We start from the raw sequence: 18,989 nt of genomic DNA, 5'->3' as shown, positions 1-18,989 counted from the left end.
CAGAGCGGCTCCTCTGCAGAGTGGAGGAGTCGGCCGTGTCCCCCAGCAGCTCCACGTACGGCTTCTCCAGGAAATCCTCTGTCACATCGTCCTCCTCCAGTGTCACGTCCGCACAGTTCGGATCCCGCGGCTGAGCCAGCACCACCATGTGACAGCCGCCGCATCTAGCCTGGACAGGAAACATGCACTTCAACATGTATAAAGAGGAAATTGAGAGGATGTGGAAGGTCAAGGCGAAAGTGGCCCAGGGATGGTAGGAGGAGTAAGAAATGATTTTTTTACATCTGAATTTCAATTAAAATAATCATGAACTTATTTGTGACCCTTATCACATTCTACCTTTGTACTACTTTCCTTTCCAACATCAAAATAAATGAATGAATTGAAAAGTAGAAACGTGCTTGTGAGACACCTACTGCCTGGACTTTGTACTTAAGGAAGCGTGAACACAGAGTTGGTTTGAACTGGTTGGTGAAGTTTTCCTCTCCCAGGCCCAGTTTCCCGTGTCGGCCGTCTCCAAACGTGTACAGCAAACCACCATCTACAGATCAGAACAATGCAATTAAACCAGTGATGACTGTGGGACAGCGATGAAACCAGTGAGGACCTACCAGTGAGGACAGCGGTGTGGTTCTCTCCACAGGCCACCTGACATACCCGGCCCTTCCTGAAGTGGTCCACCAGACGTGGCAGCCGGGACTCGAAAATAAATGTCCCATGACCGAGCTGTCCAAACTGGCCAAGGCCAAACGTGTACACGCTGACATCTGGAGGAGATGAAGACACAAGGTAACTTCATCACTTCTGAACCCTGCACTGGCATCTGATCCATGCAAACCACAGCCACTTCTTTTTACATATGCTGTTGTTATTGGTCTGAATGGTTTTAGGGGTTTTAATGTGTTGGACATGTACCTGTTAGCACCACCGTGTGCCCACCCCCACAGGCCACCTGTGTCACTGGCTCCTTGATGCTCTTCACCAGCTGAGGGACCCGGTGTCCCGGCAGCTGCTCGGTGCCCAGACCCAGCTTCCCACTGTCACGCTCACCAAACGTGTACAGAGCTCCGTCAGCTGAGACACAGAAGAAAACACTACAGCTACAGGTCTGCTCTTTGCTTTGTGTTCTTTCTGAAACATGCTCACTGTACACTGATGTTGGGAAAGGTCCTCCCTCTGGTGCCCTTCACTTCTTTTCTACTAGTACTTGCACAGTAACTCCAGTAACAAAAAGTATGCTAATAGTACTGCAAATGAATGAGTACTTTTACTGCAACAGAACCCAGTAGTTGCACTGCAACTGCACTTCAGTTGGTAGTGTCATATTTCAGTTAGTGATAGCATTAATTCTTCAAGCAGTAGTATTTCATTGGGCAGTAGTATCACAGTTTGCAATACTTGCTCCTGTGGTTCTGGCTGTGTACATTTTTGTCAGTATGTCAAAGATTTAAAAACCTGATTCAAATCTTTCAGGAAAACTGAGACCCAGCCGACAATTAGTATCCTCCACTGAGTTAAATGGGAGGAATGAGGAATTGAGTTTTATAGGTTTCCTGCAGATGTCCCCTTCCGGCATCTGTCGGGTTCAGGTGTGTGCCTGAAAGCTGCTGCTCCTACCAGTGTATCTGCTCACTTGTCACTAAGGCAGAGTGGTAGTATCCACAGGACACCCAGCTGACTGGTCGACCCACAGTCACTTCCTGTGGCGAAGAGGCGTGGCCTTCCTTCCCCAGGCCGATCTGACCCTCGCTGTTGTCGCCCCACATGAACAGCTTGCCACTCTCTGAGATGGGCAGAAGAAGATCCGGCAGTAAAAACACAGATCAAACAGCAATACATATTTTTGAGCATCCTCTTCTTTATACTGTATGTGGCACAACTGTTGGTAGTAGTGTTGCTTTCGTCAACGAAAATTATGACTAAATGACGTCGTCAACGAACCTTTATCGCGTGACGAAAACGAGACGAGACGCAACGAAAAAGCTGGTCATGTGACGATGACTATAATTAAATATATAATGCAATATTGTTGACGATAAAAAAACGAGACGAAATGTTATAACGTTATTTCGTCTCGTTTAGTCGTGTTATTATTATTATTTTGCAGTATTTCTGTTTCCTGTGTCTCGCTTCAGGGGCCGCATCAGACGCGTCGCACTGCGCAGACGTAGGCGACATCACTTCCTTAACCACCGCTCGCGGCATTATTGAGAAGACGACAACAAACAAAGTTAAGTCTGACACAGAGAAAGGGATCGATGGCCGGCCAGTCGGGGTTTGTCATTGGGAGAAAAAGAAGAAACGAGATTTGGAAAAACTTTATTTACATAGAAGTGGAAAATTAAACGGAATTTGTTGTGGAAAAAGATGGGGAGAAATGTGGCCACAAAATAACAAAAAATGTGTATTGGATGTATTCTTGAGTCTATATGGTAACAATAATATAATAAGATAACCTTGTTTGAAATGGGTTTGACTAAAAGAAACGTTTGGTTTCATCTATACTACTAGGTACTTATACTATATTGACTGGGTTAAATAGAATTGCATTACTAAAAAGAGACTAAAATACAATTTTCACTGACTAAAACTAGACTAAAATGTCATCAGTTTTCGTCGACTAAAACTAGACTAGACTAAAAAGAGTATGAATTGACTAAAACTAATAAAAACTAAAATGACAGCATCACACAAAGACTAGACTAAAACTAAAACGAAAACAGGCCGCCAAAAACAACTATAGTTGGTAGTAACCCTGTGACAGACACATTCAGTCTAGTCCCTCAGCTGATGCTTCTCCATCAACTGAAGCATCTATGATGTGTGAATCTCACCCATGAGAGCAGCCGAGGTGTTTGAACCAGCAGCGAGCATTATGATTGGTCCGTGTGAATCGAAGAAACCGACTCGCTCAAAGGCTGTCCTCTCCTCACAGTCGCCAAGCCCCAGCTGACCCTCACCATTCCCCCCGGAGGCGTACACCCGCCCCTGAGCTACAACGAGACAAGACAAATCTTTGAGCCATGTGTTAAATGTGACCTCTGACTGGACCAAAGCACTTGTCTGGTACTGACCTGTGCAGACGAGAGTGTGGTTCCTGCCACAGGCCACAAGCTGAACCTTCTCAGATTTCAGAGCTGTAAACATATGAAAGAAACTTCAATACTTAACATTTATCATCACAAAACCATGAATGCATATTAGTGTCTTCATCAGAGGGTGGAGTGTTCAGACAGGTCTGTCGACTCGTTGGTAGCACCTCTAGGACGTCTAGTCATCATGACGAACACCATGCAACACAGCTGAAAGCCCTGGAAGATGCTCAAAAAGAGGCTTTGAGTCTGAATTGGTTCGGTGTTTGGCTACACTTTGTTATGCAACTGTGGTTCAGTGGGTAGAGCAGTCATCTCCCAACCAGAGGGTTCGGTGCCTGCAGTGTCCTTCGGCAAGACACTGAACCCCCAAGTTGCCCCCGATGGTTAGAGCCATCGGTTGAGTTGGTGCCGCAGTTCTGTACCGGAAACAAATTCCCTATCTGTGTAACATACTTGGCCAATAAAGTGATTATTATTAGTGCCCTGCCAAAACTGTTTACAGTGGAGGTGGGCAGCTGTTGACCTCAACTGGGGGCATCGTCGGACGGTGGAAGGAATACTTCGAGGATCTCCTCAACCCCAGCGTCATGTCTTCCGATGAGGAAGCAGAGGCCGGGGGCTCGGAGGTGGACTCGTCTATCACCCAAGCTGAAGTTACCGAGGTAGTTAAGAAGCTTCTCGGTGGCAAGGCACCGGGGGTGGATGAGATCCGCCCTGAGTACCTTAAGTCTCTGGATGTTGTGGGGCTGTCTTGGCTGACACGCCTCTGCAATGTCGCATGGCGATTGGGGACAGTGCCTCTGGATTGGCAGACCAGGGTGGTGGTCACTCTTTTCAAGAAGGGGGACCAGAGGGTGTGTTCCAACTATAGGGGGATCACACTCCTCAGCCTCCCCAGGGAAGTCTATGCCAGGGTACTGGAGAGGAGAATTCGACCGCTAGTCGAACCTCGGATTCAGGAAGAACAATGCGGTTTTCGTCCTTAATTAAAGGAATCTACTCAACAGAAAACAATACGTTTGTGTTGAGACAATGTACAGTTAACAGATAAGCTCAATCTGTTCAAAGGCAAAACAAGAACAACCTCCGTATATGGAATTAACCTTGGTGTTTTGGTTCTTGTTCATACATTGTATTCATTTTTGATAATCTGCATATTCTGCTAAATTATATAAATGAACATATTTTTCAGATTTGTCACTGTGTGAATAGACTTGGGATAGAGAAATGTAGGGATGGGGAATATGGGAGCGAGTTGGCAGGTGGGCATTGGGGCAATGAACTTAGTCATAATTAAAATTCAAAAACTAAAACACTGATGTCATGTTGTCAACAGGCTCAGATGTGGGCCGATTCAGAAATTTCCACCAATCACTGACCATACCGTAGAAACAGTTTTCTGTGTCTCAGATACTTTAGTGGATAAACACATTTTATTTAAGACCTTACACTAGTAACGTCTAGGGATGGTCTCTTGTCTGGGCTGAAGGCAGCTGTCAGTAGCAGCACTCACACACAATACTCACCGCTTTCACGCTAAGACAGGGAACAGAGACCTATCTAAAGACCAACCTTTGACACGGGTGGGCTTGTTCACGGTCACTTTGGATCCCAGGCCGAGTTGGCCCCAGTTATTGCTGCCAAACACAAAGAGCTTCCCATTTTCTACAGAGACAAAGACAACAGAATCTGAAAGGCTCAGTTTCTCTGGTGCTTTATACTACATCAGTACAGGCTGGCTTTTAAGCAGAAATGTTTGCAAGGGTTGTATGACAAATTAAGCAGAAATGGACCATGTATGGTTGAACTGATTCCAAACAACACATGCACAAAAAAGTAAAAGTTTTCACTTAGAAACCTTAACAGCTCTTACTGGTTATTAAGGCGGTGTGTTCGTCTCCACAGGCTATTTTGAGCGGGACGTCATTTTTAAGCCAGAATTTACTGGGGATGTTGTCAGCAAATTTGCTCTTTCCAAAAGTGAAAACTGCTCCTGATTCTGTAAGAGAAGGAAACATGTGAAGAGGCAAAGTGGAGTAGGGCTGCAACCAGTAAATATTTCACTGATGTTTATTTTCTTACTGTATTGCTACAAAACATCAGCGAAATAGTACAATTTCCATTGCCCAAAACAGTGTCTTTAGATATCTGGTTTTATCAGACCCAAAAATAATTAGTTAACTATCTAGGTTTTGGCATTTCTACAGGAAAGTGTACTTAAGAGAGTTTATTGTTTATTAAGATAGTGGCTGATTAACGTCCTGACAATCAGCTGGTTAATCAGTTCAGTGCTGAACTGCACCAATCCAAACCAGATGAACAGCAAAGTTTAATCAGGCCACCAGGTCATTTAAAAAGCTGGACCTTCACTGGGTTTTCTTCCTTTTATGTCACTACTGATCGGACAAAACTAGAACTTTGTGAACTTTGTTTGAGCTCTGCTAAATTAACTGGGCGCCTACCATCATTTTTGACAGTACCTTCATCTATTATCTGCCGTCTGCGTGTTATGTATAAATTGTGTGACAAGACTGAAACCAAACCAAACAATAACTTCTCGTATACTAAACTAAGTGATATTATCATGATGCAGAAATATAAGGATAATTATAAAACACTGGCGTTCAATATTCGACCTGGCGCAAGACATCACGTTTAAAAAAAACTTCAAGTTCTTCGCAGTCAAGGAACAATTGAAATAAAAATATAAATAGCAATTACACAAACCCAGTCTGGAGGATTAATCAACCTGAATACATTAAAATCTAATATATTAAACCGAAGAATGTAAACTAAAAGGTTGCTCTCCCGTTAGCCAGCCAGCTAAAGCAGAAGCTAACCAGAAGTAACGAGACCGCTAATTGGCATTTTAAAGTGAAATGAATGTTTAACGGACGTGATAAAGTAAAGAACAATGAGCTCCTTGTGCTTATTGACCTGGTATCTCGTCCTCAGCCTCTCCTGCCATCTCTGCGAACTTTAATCCGCTTTGCTCTGTGCTGCGGGCGTGTTACTATCCCTCTTGTTTTCGGCTTCGAGAACCCGGAAGTAAACAAAACGTCTCCTAGGTTACGACGTTAACAACGTGACCCTTAAAGGGAAAGTATGTTATTTTTAAAGACAAGTACAGTGTTATACAGTGTTAAACGGGCTACTGTATATAAATAGAGTTTGTGGTACTTGTACTTCGAATATTTCCATTTTATACTTTTACTCCACTACATTTCAAAGGGAAATATTGTACTTTTAAGATCACTGCATTTCACACATTTAAAAAAATCCACATCCAAAAACTGGAAACAGATTAGTTAATCTCTGATTAATCATCTCACAGCCCCTCTGATTTACCTGATGACCTGTTGGGGGACCCAACCAATACACTGGTAACCACTGGACTAAACTGACTGTATATGAAGTAGTTAAAACTAACTTCACCTCAAGCAGCAACAGCAGCAAAATGCTGCCCAACCATTGATGCATGTCAGCATTTTAACCCTCATGAACCTCCATGAAGAAGAGAAGCTTTATGGCAGAGCAGAGAAATAAATCTTTCAGTCCATTGAAAAAAAATATCAGCAAGCATTTTATATAGACCAAACCATTAATTTCTCAATTGATTAACAGAGAAAACAATCTGCAGAATAATCATAATAAAATCACTCCATCACTGTCTGGTTTGGCTGAGCAACCAAACAGGACAAGTGCGGACTTCAGCAGAGAGTCAGGACTGCAGAAAAGGTCATTGGTGCAAGCCGGCCCTACATGGTGGAGCTGTACACCTCACGGGTCAAAAGGAGGGTGGAGATGATCACTGCAGACCCCTCACACCCTGGACACAATCTGTTTGAACTCCTCCCCTCTGGACGGCGTTACAGGTCACTGTGCACCAAGACAACCAGGCACAAGGATAGTTTCATCCCCTGGGCCATGATAGTATGACTGGACAATAACCCTCAGTGCAATACCTGCAAATATACATTGTACAGATTATACAGATCTGTACAGGTCTCTATTTTTAAGTACTCCGTTTTTATTTCTATTGTCATTTCAATGAGCATTCTTTTATCTGTCTGCATTGTTTACTGCTCGTTTATACTGTTTATTTTGCATTGTTTGCACGGTTTGTTGCTTGTTAATACTGCTTATTTTGTTATATTACACAGCCTTATGCTGGTTTACTGTTTACTTGCCCCTTGCATGGGGATATGTACATGCACATTGAGAGCCAATGTACCAGAGTCAAATTCCTCGTGTGTCCGACACACCTGGCCAATAAAGCTAATCAGATTAACAGTCAGTTGCGTGTCTAATTTACTTTAGGACTGTTTGTTTAGTCTGTATTACAGTTGTTTAGGTGCACATAATAAACTGAGCATATATAAATGAGAGGAAAGAAACATTTTGACAATATTTTTAATATATACAAAAGAACAACTGTTTGTGCATTTCTACTTAGATAGAGAGAACATGCAATGGATGCCCCAGTGATCACTGGTGTAGCGGCCACACTTGAGCTTCTCCAGCCCTACCAAGGCCATGCTCTCAGGCTCCAGCCATGGGACGCCATCCTTGGTAGCCCGGCGCAAGTACACCCGGTCAAAGCGGAAGCGGCTCTTGAACCTCATATCCTTGTTGGTGTTGGCCACGGTGTCCCATGTGAAGCGGCAGTGCTCTGGCTGGTTCAGCTGCTCCCACACATCACAGACGCAGCTGGGGAGGCCTACCTGGGCCACCTAGGACGGAATGGGAGCACCAGAAACAGACGTGGTTCTGAGACACATTTTCCACCAAGAACAACTTGCTTTGTGCTGTCTCATTCAAGTGAGCCCCCACCTGGGTCCATCTCTACTTTCACCTGTGCACCAGAATACCACAGAGGGACAAAGCGAGTTTTAAGGTCAGGCAAGTACAACTGTGTGCAAACAGTTGATACTGTGTGGACGTGAAATTCTGACAGCACCACCGGCCGCCACATGTTGGAGATTTTGTAGTCATAAACAAAACTATTTTATGTCCACCTACCCCACAACCTACTCTAATATAGTTAATTGGCTTCAACGTAACACTCGGCTTCTCCTGTAGACACTAAGCTTATTAGCCGGACATGCTAATAATGTAGCTTATGTTACAAGAGATAATTCATTCCTTACATTTTCGAGCTGAGTTCTCCTTTAGGCCATGCAGGTGATTTTATGAGTACCACACACACAAAAATAACTCTCCATGTTGGAGAGGACAGAGAAAACATCTCAACAGAAGAGACAATACCTCAGCATCCCTCAGGTTGGTGTCCCCCCCAAACAGGACAGTAACGTTATCAGGTGCTTTGCTCATCATCTTCATCACCCATCGCAGCTGTTTCATCCGCTCCTCTGCGTTGTTCTTACAGCTCTCCAAATGGGACGTCATCAGCCAGAGTTCCTGGCCTTTGAACACTACCTGATTTTTGAAAAATTAATACATCAGGTGCAGGTAAAAGTTGCACCAGACCAGACTTGTATCTCTTGGCTGTGCACCAACCTGAGCGACAAGCAGGTTCCTCATCATGTGAGAGGTTTGGTAGGGGATAATCTTACTGCGCAGCAGAGTGACTCGGGACTGCTTCAGCATCATCCCAGTGAAGTAACCTAACTTACCACCTGATCGGCACCAGAAACAGAGGAAAGGTTCAGATTATACAGCAAATTATTCTGCAGAACAACAAAATAACTTGAAGCAGCAGAATAAATAGCATTTACTTCACTTATTGTGTCAAAATTTGTAACTTGGTCAAATCTGAACACTGAGGTGTGGTACATTTATTTACACACACATCAAGGTGACATGCATTTCCTGAGGATATCACAAATAAACATTTGTAAATCCTGTCAGAAAAGTGCTCCTTTTAACTCCAGAACCTGCCTGAAAATCCTCGTTTTTAAGTTTCCTTCAGTATCAGTTATCCAGTGATACAGTGCCTTGTGAAAGTATTCGGCCCCCTTGAACTTTGCGACCTTTTGCCACATTTCAGGCTTCAAACATAAAGATATAAAACTGTAATTTTTTGTGAAGAATCAACAACAAGTGGGACACAATCATGAAGTGGAACGAAATTTATTGGATATTTCAAACTTTTTTAACAAATAAAAAACTGAAAAATTGGGCGTGCAAAATTATTCAACCCCCTTAAGTTAATACGTTGTAGCGCCACCTTTTGCTGCGATTACAGCTGTAAATCGCTTGGGGTATGTCTCTATCAGTTTTGCACATCGAGAGACTGAAATTTTTGCCCATGCCTCCTTGCAAAACAGCTCGAGCTCAGTGAGGTTGGATGGAGAGCATTTGTGAACAGCAGTTTTCAGTTCTTTCCACAGATTCTCTTTCAGCTCATACAAGGAGAAGACTGATCAGAGATGCAGCCAAGAGGCCCATGATCACTCTGGATGAACTGCAGAGATCTACAGCTGAGGTGGGAGACTCTGTCCATAGGACAACAATCAGTCGTATACTGCACAAATCTGGCCTTTATGGAAGAGTGGCAAGAAGAAAGCCATTTCTTAAAGATATCCATAAAAAGTGTCGTTTAAAGTTTGCCACAAGCCACCTGGGAGACACACCAAACATGTGGAAGAAGGTGCTCTGGTCAGATGAAACCAAAATCGAACTTTTTGGCAACAATGCAAAACGTTATGTTTGGCGTAAAAGCAACACAGCTCATCACCCTGAACACACCATCCCCACTGTCAAACATGGTGGTGGCAGCATCCTGGTTTGGGCCTGCTTTTCTTCAGCAGGGACCGGGAAGATGGTTAAAATTGATGGGAAGATGGATGGAGCCAAATACAGGACCATTCTGGAAGGAAACCTGATGGAGTCTGCAAAAGACCTGAGACTGGGACGGAGATTTGTCTTCCAACAAGACACTGATCCAAAACATAAAGCAAAATCTACAATGGAATGGTTCACAAATAAACATATCCAGGTGTTAGAATGGCCAAGTCAAAGTCCAGACCTGAATCCAATCGAGAATCTGTGGAAAGAACTGAAAACTGCTGTTCACAAACGCTCTCCATCCAACCTCACTGAGCTTGAGCTGTTTTGCAAGGAGGAATGGGCAAAAATTTCCGTCTCTCGATGTGCAAAACTGATAGAGACATACCCCAAGCGACTTACAGCTGTAATCGCAGCAAAAGGTGGCGCTACAAAGTATTAACTTAAGGGGGCTGAATAATTTTGCACGCCCAATTTTTCAGTTTTTTTATTTGTTAAAAAAGTTTGACATATCCAATAAATTTCGTTCCACTTCATGGTTGTGTCCCACTTGTTGTTGATTCTTCACAAAAAATTACAGTTTTATATCTTTATGTTTGAAGCCTGAAATGTGGCAAAAGGTCGCAAAGTTCAAGGGGGCCGAATACTTTCGCAAGGCACTGTAGTCTGTACATCCGTGGGTACACTGAATACAGGAGCTGCTAGAAGCCTTTTCTGCCTACTTTACTGGGGAGGATTTGTCAAATGTGAACAAATATAGGCTCAAAGTGGAGTGCACAGTACTTATACACAATAGTTCCAAATCCTATGGAGCACTGTTACAGTACATATACCTTCAATGAAAGTGTAGTCGGCAGCTAGACGGTTGTGCAAGAAGCGGACATAGGGTTGGACGACCTCCTGAAGAAGCACCACGTCAGGAGAGTACCTACATGGAACAAAGAGAACAGTTCAAATGGCTCTGTCCAAGATAAATGATTAACCCTTACATCAGCAATATTTTGCCAATCATAACAGTGGAACTGACAAAAAATTCACTCAAATGCTTTATTGGAGCCATGAGATTTCTATTGCCGCTCAACACAACAGAGGAGAGTCACATTTAATTGTGCTGCTCATGACAATTAAAAACATCAAGCGAAACCTGTCTTTCCAGAATCTGATACTCTACGAAGTAAATGACTTTAGGCTGGTTCAACTTAAAAACATAACTTCTCTGCCATCTTCAAAATGCAGTTTCACTGAATTTAGGCTGAATCATTAGCTCCAGGTCCCTCTGTGATTTAAGCTCACTGAACTTCAGAAAACAAGCTTAGTAAACCCAAGATATTATCTTGTGTGCCACACAACATGTTCTCTGTAATTCATGTGAACTGACCCTTTAGCACTGACTCATAATACTGTAGGACACGCTCACTTGCTTAAACAGGAGCAGAGGCCTCGGGCTCTCTCTGGCTGTTGCTCTCCATCAAGCCCATCCACATTCCAGGTGATCAGAGACAGCTTTTCCTCACCTTTCTCTACAACTTTTTCTTTGGTTTCCACTGGCTCACTGCTGCACGACGCTTCCTCAGCCTCAGTGTTACTGGAGAATTTTGAGAGCACATAATACAGATTGATTTGTTACATCAGCAGCACATTAAGCTACCAACACAGTATATCAGTGGAGTTACCTGTTGCCTGTGGTGTTTTCCTCCTTTCTGAGGGACGAGGGGCTCCCGTTTTCTGGTGTCTCCATGGCTGCGTCCAAAACCGCCTACTACCATACAGTACTGTATAGTAGGCGAAAAGCAGTAGTTGAGGCCAGTAGTATGTCCGGATTCGTAGTATTCCAAAAACAGTAGGCGAAAAGTATCCGGATGACCTACTGCTTCCGGATGGACACTTCACTATCCCATGATGCCCCAGGAGAGGAGTTATCCAACGAAGAAGACGCTGCTATGAAAACGTATGTCACGTGATGTATCAACATGGCGGATGTAGTACGTCCGAATCTCATTCATACTACCAGGCTTCATACTATACAGTACCTACTGTTTTAACGGTCAGTAAGTAGGTACTTCATCTCTTTCAGTACGTACTGTAACAGTATGCGGTTTCGGACGCAGCCCATGTCTCAAAGTGAGAAGGTGTTGCTGATTTGTAGTGGTTTTCTCCACATATGAAATGTGTTACTCACCAAAGCCAGGTTTCTACTTCAGCTGGCATGTAAGGGCATGGCACTTAAGTTATAGTTGGAACACATCATGTGACACCGAGGGAAGTAAGGCCAAAGTCTGCTGTCTAGACGGCACACCCAAATCACATGGCAGTAGAAATGATTTGAGTGACAATCCATGCACACACTCCTAGTACCAGCACATTACATCTGATGGGCCCTGGGAACCGATCTGTGCGCAGATTCTCACAGAGATAGTTTTTCTTACTGGTGACCCCTCGAGGGCTACGTACATTAAGCTCAGAACTTCAGTGTAATGAAGTTCGTTTGGCAACTTTTCTTTGAGGTCATTTTATTTTTAGTCAGCTTAACTTTAGTTTTATATTTTGATAAAATCTACATAAGTGAAAAAAAAGTTCATGCAAATGGTTTCAACCATGAATTTAACTAGTAAATGAAATGTGCAGGAGATGCAGCGCCCGCAGGTTTAGTTTGACCATGGGGCCACAAAGAACGATCAACATGTGACCATCTGTAGATATATTTTCTATTGACATTTGCAAAAATTCATTTCCAAGTGCAACAAAAGCTTCCTGATGGACAAACATTACTACTCTGCTCCATGTGATTCACAGAAAATTAATCACAAGTACACATTTCAGTTGATTAATCATTTCTTTATTTTCCCACAACAAATGCAAAAGTTAAATGTGAAGAGTTTTTCTTTGACAAAAACTGATGACCTCTGAGTTTTAACTAACTGAGCTTCAAAACAAGTATTAATCTGATCATGGGGTCAGACTGCAGATCAAAGAACTTTCAGGTCTTTAAAAGGACTTCAAGAACAAAACAAATAAAGCAGGAAACTAACCCAGTGGAATGTGGAAAATTAAAAATCGAGTCCATCACTGCTGCTTCACAATTACACTTTGGCATTTCTCTCTGGGAACACTGCACTCATGGAACCACAACAAGCCACACGCATTTCGGTGACCTAGTACTCCTCGCCTTCCTCTGCTCCATCCTCAATGCTGTCAGTGCCCACCTCCTCGTAATCCTTCTCCAGGGCGGCCATGTCCTCCCTGGCCTCGGAGAACTCACCCTCCTCCATCCCCTCTCCGACGTACCAGTGGACGAAAGCCCTCTTGGCGTACATCAAGTCGAATTTGTGGTCAAGGCGAGCCCAGGCCTCGGCAATGGCGGTGGTATTGCTCAGCATGCACACGGCCCTCTGCACCTTGGCCAGGTCTCCTCCAGGGACCACAGTGGGTGGCTGGTAGTTGATGCCCACCTTGAAGCCTGTGGGACACCAGTCCACGAACTGGATGCTGCGCTTTGTTTTTATGGTGGCGATGGCAGAGTTGACGTCTTTGGGCACCAGATCACCACGGTACAGGAGGCAGCAGGCCATGTATTTTCCATGGCGGGGGTGGCCTTTTGTCACAGGCACCGTCAAAACGCAGGGAGGCGGTGATGGAGGAGACTATCTGTCCGATCAACCTGTTGAGGTTGGTGTAGGTGGGACGCTCAATGTCCAGGTTCCTGCGGCAGATGTCATAGATGGCCTCATTGTCAACCATGAAGGCACAGTCAGAGTGCTCCAGGGTGGTGTGGGTGGTGAGGATGGAGTTGTAGGGCTCCACCACAGCGGTGGACACCTGAGGAGCTGGGTACACTGCAAACTCCAGCTTGGACTTTTTGCCGTAATCGACAGAAAGACGCTCCATCAGCAGAGAGGTGAAGCCAGAGCCGGTCCCTCCACCAAAGGAGTGGAAGATGAGGAACCCCTGGAGCCCTGTGCACTGGTCAGCCTGGTAAAGAAATGGTTGCAATATCAAGTTAAATGGATGAACACCGTTCTCAATTTAAACCACCACAATTCAAAACACATTGGGAGAATGTTAACTCACCAGTTTCCGAGTCCTGTCAAGAACCAGGTCAATGATCTCCTTGCCGACTGTGTAGTGACCACGGGCGTAATTGTTTGCTGCATCCTCCTTTCCAGTGATCAGCTGCTCTGGGTGGAAGAGCTGGCGGTAGGTTCCTGTTCGGACCTCATCTGAGGAGCAAAAAAAAAAAAAAAAAAAAAAAATTTTGGTTTACACTAATGCCCAATTTCACTTCATCTCACAAGCTGAACCCCTGATCAAACTGGATTTAGACACCTGTGTAGCTGCTACTAAGAACATCTTCATAGTCTTTTGAACCAGACACAAATACATTAACAGTATTTAAAAAGAAAAAAGAAAGCTCATGGCACCGGTCATTACCGATGACTGTCGGCTCCAGGTCCACAAACACAGCTCTGGGAACATGTTTGCCAGCTCCAGTCTCACTGAAGAAGGTGTTGAATGAGTCGTCACCCCCTCCAATGGTCTTGTCGCTGGGCATCTGACCGTCTGGCTGGATGCCATGCTCCAGGCAGTACAGCTCCCAGCATGCATTGCCCATCTGGGCGCCGGCCTGGCCGACATGCATAGAGATACACTCCCGCTGCAGAAGGAAACAGAAACATCAGTTCTTAACTCTTCTAAACAGCTGCTATCCTGTTTGTGAGCCTGCACCATGAAAACAGCGAAGGGGTGACACGTTTGTTTCCACAGCTCCTCATCTGACCTAGATCACACAGCATCATTTAACCTGGTTCAAGTTTATAAAAAGTAACTGACAATACAACAGCATGTGAAATTAATGACGAGCTTCCAGTGTCACGAAGCTGGGAAACTAGTTTTCACCAAACTGAGTGACAAAAGGTTACTTTATTTCCAGAGTGAAAACTGTCTGGTCTTTGTTTCAGTCTCCTTAAAGACTAGTAGAAGGACATTTCCACCTGGTACCCAATAATATCGTTAAACTCAATGGATAACTACTATCACATCAACTTATCTCTGACATGCTAGATGAATATCAAGGTTACAATGTGTGAGCACAAGGCAACACTGGAGCTTATCTTAAAGTACAACACGATACTTATTTTCATATTGACTTATACAATTGTGTGATATGTAAATAATGTGTCTGTCCTTTAGGCTGAGAGCTGCCGGAAAACATTTCATTGTGCTATGCATAATGACAATAAAGATTCTTGACTTGACTTTTACATCTCGGCTTCTTGGATGAAGTATGTATTTTTTGAACATCACAAATTATACAAATTCAACTTTTAATGACAACTAAAGAGATGTACTACAAATTTCAAAATAAAACACCTTGTACACATCAAGACTAAAACATGCCAACAGATTTCACTAAGATGGTTTGTTTAAAGCACCAATTTCTGCACAAATACAAGTAGCTCTCAGATACAATCAACTAGTAAATATAAGCATCAGCCTCAATAATTTGGTGTCAGCCTTGCAAGTACTCAGGCAGGAACACAAGGCCATCCCTAGCCTCAGGTGATGACTCTGCTACATGCCGAGTCACGTGACCGGCTGCCGCATGTCTGCGCTGCCCACACCCCGCCACCAAAAGACAGGAAGTAGTGTGACGACACGCATACAAGCAGGAAGAGATTCTGCTCTCAGGCCCCACTACGTACACTGTACATCTTTATGTAACGTTCACGGACAGGGCGTTATCGGATGGCGCCTTTCAAAAATTTCACTCTGTCGATACACTTAATTAGGCAATGGGCCATAGAGTCTACCAAGAACCATCTGAATTATCTTTAACGTTAGGTGGACAAAAACCAATCTATGAGCAGTTTATTCTCACCAATTTTATTTGAAACTGCGCCAGTAATCTGGCCTCGTTCCACGTCACTTTACAGTTAACTACAAGTTCAAATTACGCAGCCATGTGGAAACATACCCAACAATTTATTAATGATTAAACACTATTAAAACGGATTTTACACAATTCTAAACATATTATTCGCCTTACATATAAACTACGACAATACAGATCTTCACATTTCGTTCATTTTACGAAAAACACACCAGACAAATCCTCTCTTACTTTAAAAACAAAGTGTCAGTTTACCCATATTTTAAAGGTTTGACGAACATTTTATAAACGTATTTCCGCCGCAAAACTCACCATTTTTTTGTTTTTTTTACTGCTTTGTCCTTCTTTCCGACTCTAAGTATCGGCTGCTGAAGGCGGTAGTGAGAAGAAGACGTGAGGCGGGATTATTTATACATTATACAGAGGGGCGGGGACAAAATGACGTTGTGAATTTACGTCTGTTTTGTAACAATTTTATTGGTGAAATACATTCATCTGTTTAATTTGCTTGTGTTACTGCAGATACATCCACTACAACAATACGTATGCATAACGCTCAAATGTAAACCTCTTTATTTGACATCACTGCAAAGCTAACAAAAACCACAGGCTCTATATTCCCTATACATTAGTTCTGGAGCCGGTTATTACTGCTGCACTACCTGACTGCCACAACTGTCTCCGGCTGTTGTCATCAGTTTCACAGACAGGGCAGGAGGGGCAAAGAGAAGCAGAGGGAGAAGAGGAGGGGATACTGCTTGGCTAGCATGTTTGTGACATATGTTACCAACAGAGGAGTAAATTATCAGTTTTTTTAACACACAGAGGATCATTTGCCAGTAATTTTGTGGACTAGAGCATTTAATTCAATCAATGCAAATATAAAAGTGTAACACATGATCACCTCTCATTGATTCATATGTAATCAAAGATCAAAGATCTTTTTTATTGTCAATTCACTATATATGCAGGACATACAGAAAAATCAAGATACTGCTTCTTTCCCACCTAATGCCCATACCATTTAAGAAACTATAAAATAGAATAAAAGTAGAATAAACACAGAATAAATAGAATATGAAAACTGAATTAAAGTAATAAGGACAAACTAAATGGTACAACCTAATAGACTATGAAGAAACTCAAAGCCATGTGTAAACAGTGACCGTAGTGAAAATAATAACAAGAAGATTGTCAGGTGGTTAGCATCACCAGGGGCCTTGGTGATGAGATGCATAATAGCTTATGAAATGTAATAAAGAGTGAACCCTGAAATCTATTCCTAGCACCATGAAATAATCCAGATATAATCCTTAGATAATTTGTTAGGTAATGTATTGAACATGGCTGTAAGGAGGAATTAAATGTTCTAATCAAGGAGATGACGTGAGTTAATGAAGTTAAAGCACACCAACAGAAACATGACACAGTTTATTATTTAAAGGTCAAAGACACAGTAGGAAAGACAAAGACTGCATACATTTGTATTGTAACAGTGGCTAAATGTCACAGTTGCTTGCTGCCAACAAACTGGTTGAGTTTCACACAAGAAAAATTGCATTTAAAATTTCAGTAAATGTACTTTTCCTTTACAAAATAAATGTCCAATAAAAATGAGTGAGTAGTAGACCATGTCTAAAAGCTGGATTGAAAGTCAGATGATTGTGTAGTCTAGTTTGCTAGAAGCACTGTCACACCTAAAGATTCTGATCATTGTTGATTTTGTTTATTTCATATTTTAATATTCCTCCCCTTCTTCCTCTCCTTCATCCCCAATACTGTCAGTGCCCACCTCCTCATAATCCTTCTCCAGGGCGGCCATGTCCTCCCTGGCCTCGGAGAACTCACCCTCCTCCATCCCCTCTCCGACGTACCAGTGGACAAAGGCCCTCTTGGCGTACATCAAGTCAAATTTGTGGTCAAGGCGAGCCCAGGCCTCGGCGATGGCGGTGGTATTGCTCAGCATGCACACGGCCCTCTGCACCTTGGCCAGGTCTCCTCCAGGGACCACAGTGGGTGGCTGGTAGTTGATGCCCACCTTGAAGCCTGTGGGACACCAGTCCACGAACTGGATGCTGCGCTTTGTTTTTATGGTGGCGATGGCAGAGTTGACGTCTTTGGGCACTACATCACCACGAAATAACAGGCAGCAGGCCATGTATTTTCCATGGCGGGGATCGCATTTCACCATCTGATTGGCTGGCTCGAAGCAGGCGTTGGTGATCTCTGCAACTGATAATTGCTCATGATAGGCCTTCTCAGCTGAGATCACTGGGGCGTAGGTGGCCAGAGGAAAGTGGATACGAGGGTAGGGCACCAGGTTAGTCTGGAACTCTGTCAGGTCTACATTCAAGGCACCGTCAAAACGCAGGGAGGCGGTGATGGAGGAGACTATCTGTCCGATCAACCTGTTGAGGTTGGTGTAGGTGGGACGCTCAATGTCCAGGTTCCTGCGGCAGATGTCATAGATGGCCTCATTGTCAACCATGAAGGCACAGTCAGAGTGCTCCAGGGTGGTGTGGGTGGTGAGGATGGAGTTGTAGGGCTCCACCACAGCGGTGGACACTTGGGGGGCTGGATAGATGGCAAACTCCAGTTTGGACTTTTTGCCATAGTCGACAGAGAGACGCTCCATCAGCAGAGAGGTGAAGCCAGAGCCGGTCCCTCCTCCAAAGGAGTGGAAGATGAGGAACCCCTGGAGCCCTGTGCACTGGTCAGCCTGCAGAATGACAGCATATCAGAATTCCTTCCCTACTGGATCACACTCTGAACTAAAATATGGAGTTTTTGCAGGTAAACACACCAGTTTACGAATCCTGTCAAGAACCAGGTCGATGATCTCCTTGCCAATGGTGTAGTGACCACGGGCGTAGTTGTTTGCTGCATCTTCTTTTCCAGTGATCAGCTGTTCAGGGTGGAAGAGCTGGCGGTAGGTTCCTGTGCGGACCTCATCTGTAATCAGAATACAACCCGTATTCACATTCAACCTCCAGCACAAATGAGCATCAGAAAAACCTGCCCTTACCTGCAGGATATGGTTCTTATTACCATTGCTAACTCTGAGAGACGAGACAGTCCAAGTAACTTCAAAACAGTGCTGATTTATTCAAAGGATCACAGGTAAAATTAACATTACACGCTCAGGTATCTTGCACCTCCAAACTGCTCGCAGGCAGATGTAAGATGAAAGACCCTGAACCCACCAGGCCTATACATTATATCCCCTCGGTTGGGCTAGCCCCATACTACACAGAAAC

The 18,989-nt window shown here is 43.7% G+C and overlaps 3 protein-coding genes and 1 pseudogene across 4 annotated transcripts in view; all 4 read right to left on the bottom strand.

Moving 5' to 3' along the window:
- rpgrb (retinitis pigmentosa GTPase regulator b) overlaps positions 1-6,173 on the bottom strand; it is a 15,688-nt gene extending 9,515 nt beyond the window's left edge. Inside the window, exons 1-10 of the mRNA XM_020592111.1 lie at positions 6,033-6,173; positions 4,969-5,094; positions 4,668-4,760; positions 3,075-3,137; positions 2,835-2,993; positions 1,634-1,783; positions 916-1,074; positions 612-767; positions 417-541; positions 7-169 (exon numbers count right to left, since the gene is read on the bottom strand). Of these exons, the coding sequence (XP_020447767.1) occupies positions 7-169; positions 417-541; positions 612-767; positions 916-1,074; positions 1,634-1,783; positions 2,835-2,993; positions 3,075-3,137; positions 4,668-4,760; positions 4,969-5,094; positions 6,033-6,063 (1,225 nt within the window). The 5' untranslated portion in view covers positions 6,064-6,173. The remainder of the gene's footprint in view (positions 1-6; positions 170-416; positions 542-611; positions 768-915; positions 1,075-1,633; positions 1,784-2,834; positions 2,994-3,074; positions 3,138-4,667; positions 4,761-4,968; positions 5,095-6,032) is intronic.
- A 1,352-nt stretch (positions 6,174-7,525) lies between these two features.
- LOC109955662 (tyrosyl-DNA phosphodiesterase 2-like) lies at positions 7,526-11,728 on the bottom strand. 2 transcript variants are annotated; one of them, XM_020592055.1, is made up of 6 exons: positions 11,519-11,728; positions 11,263-11,430; positions 10,679-10,773; positions 8,616-8,734; positions 8,364-8,534; positions 7,526-7,828 (listed from the first exon to the last, which is right to left on the bottom strand). In XM_020592055.1, the coding sequence occupies exons 1-6, from the start codon at positions 11,581-11,583 to the stop codon at positions 7,544-7,546; spliced, it is 903 nt and encodes a 300-aa protein (XP_020447711.1). In that variant the 5' UTR covers positions 11,584-11,728; the 3' UTR covers positions 7,526-7,543. The 2 variants fall into 2 exon arrangements, with proteins under 2 accessions (XP_020447711.1, XP_020447712.1); XM_020592056.1 differs by lacking the exon at positions 7,526-7,828 and adding an exon at positions 7,836-7,950.
- A 931-nt stretch (positions 11,729-12,659) lies between these two features.
- Positions 12,660-16,146, bottom strand: LOC109955660 (tubulin alpha chain-like; annotated as a pseudogene).
- A 1,309-nt stretch (positions 16,147-17,455) lies between these two features.
- LOC109955658 (tubulin alpha-1A chain-like) overlaps positions 17,456-18,989 on the bottom strand; it is a 2,766-nt gene continuing 1,232 nt past the window's right edge. The window contains exons 3-4 of the mRNA XM_020592048.1: positions 18,536-18,684; positions 17,456-18,451 (exon numbers count right to left, since the gene is read on the bottom strand). Of these exons, the coding sequence (XP_020447704.1) occupies positions 17,471-18,451; positions 18,536-18,684 (1,130 nt within the window). The 3' untranslated portion in view covers positions 17,456-17,470. The remainder of the gene's footprint in view (positions 18,452-18,535; positions 18,685-18,989) is intronic.

Source organism: Monopterus albus, unplaced genomic scaffold, assembly GCF_001952655.1.
Source record: "Monopterus albus unplaced genomic scaffold, M_albus_1.0 scaffold16.1, whole genome shotgun sequence".
NCBI classification, from domain to species: Eukaryota; Metazoa; Chordata; class Actinopteri; order Synbranchiformes; family Synbranchidae; genus Monopterus; species Monopterus albus.
Note: the sequence above shows the minus strand (reverse complement) of the source record. Positions and strands in the feature narration are given on the sequence as shown.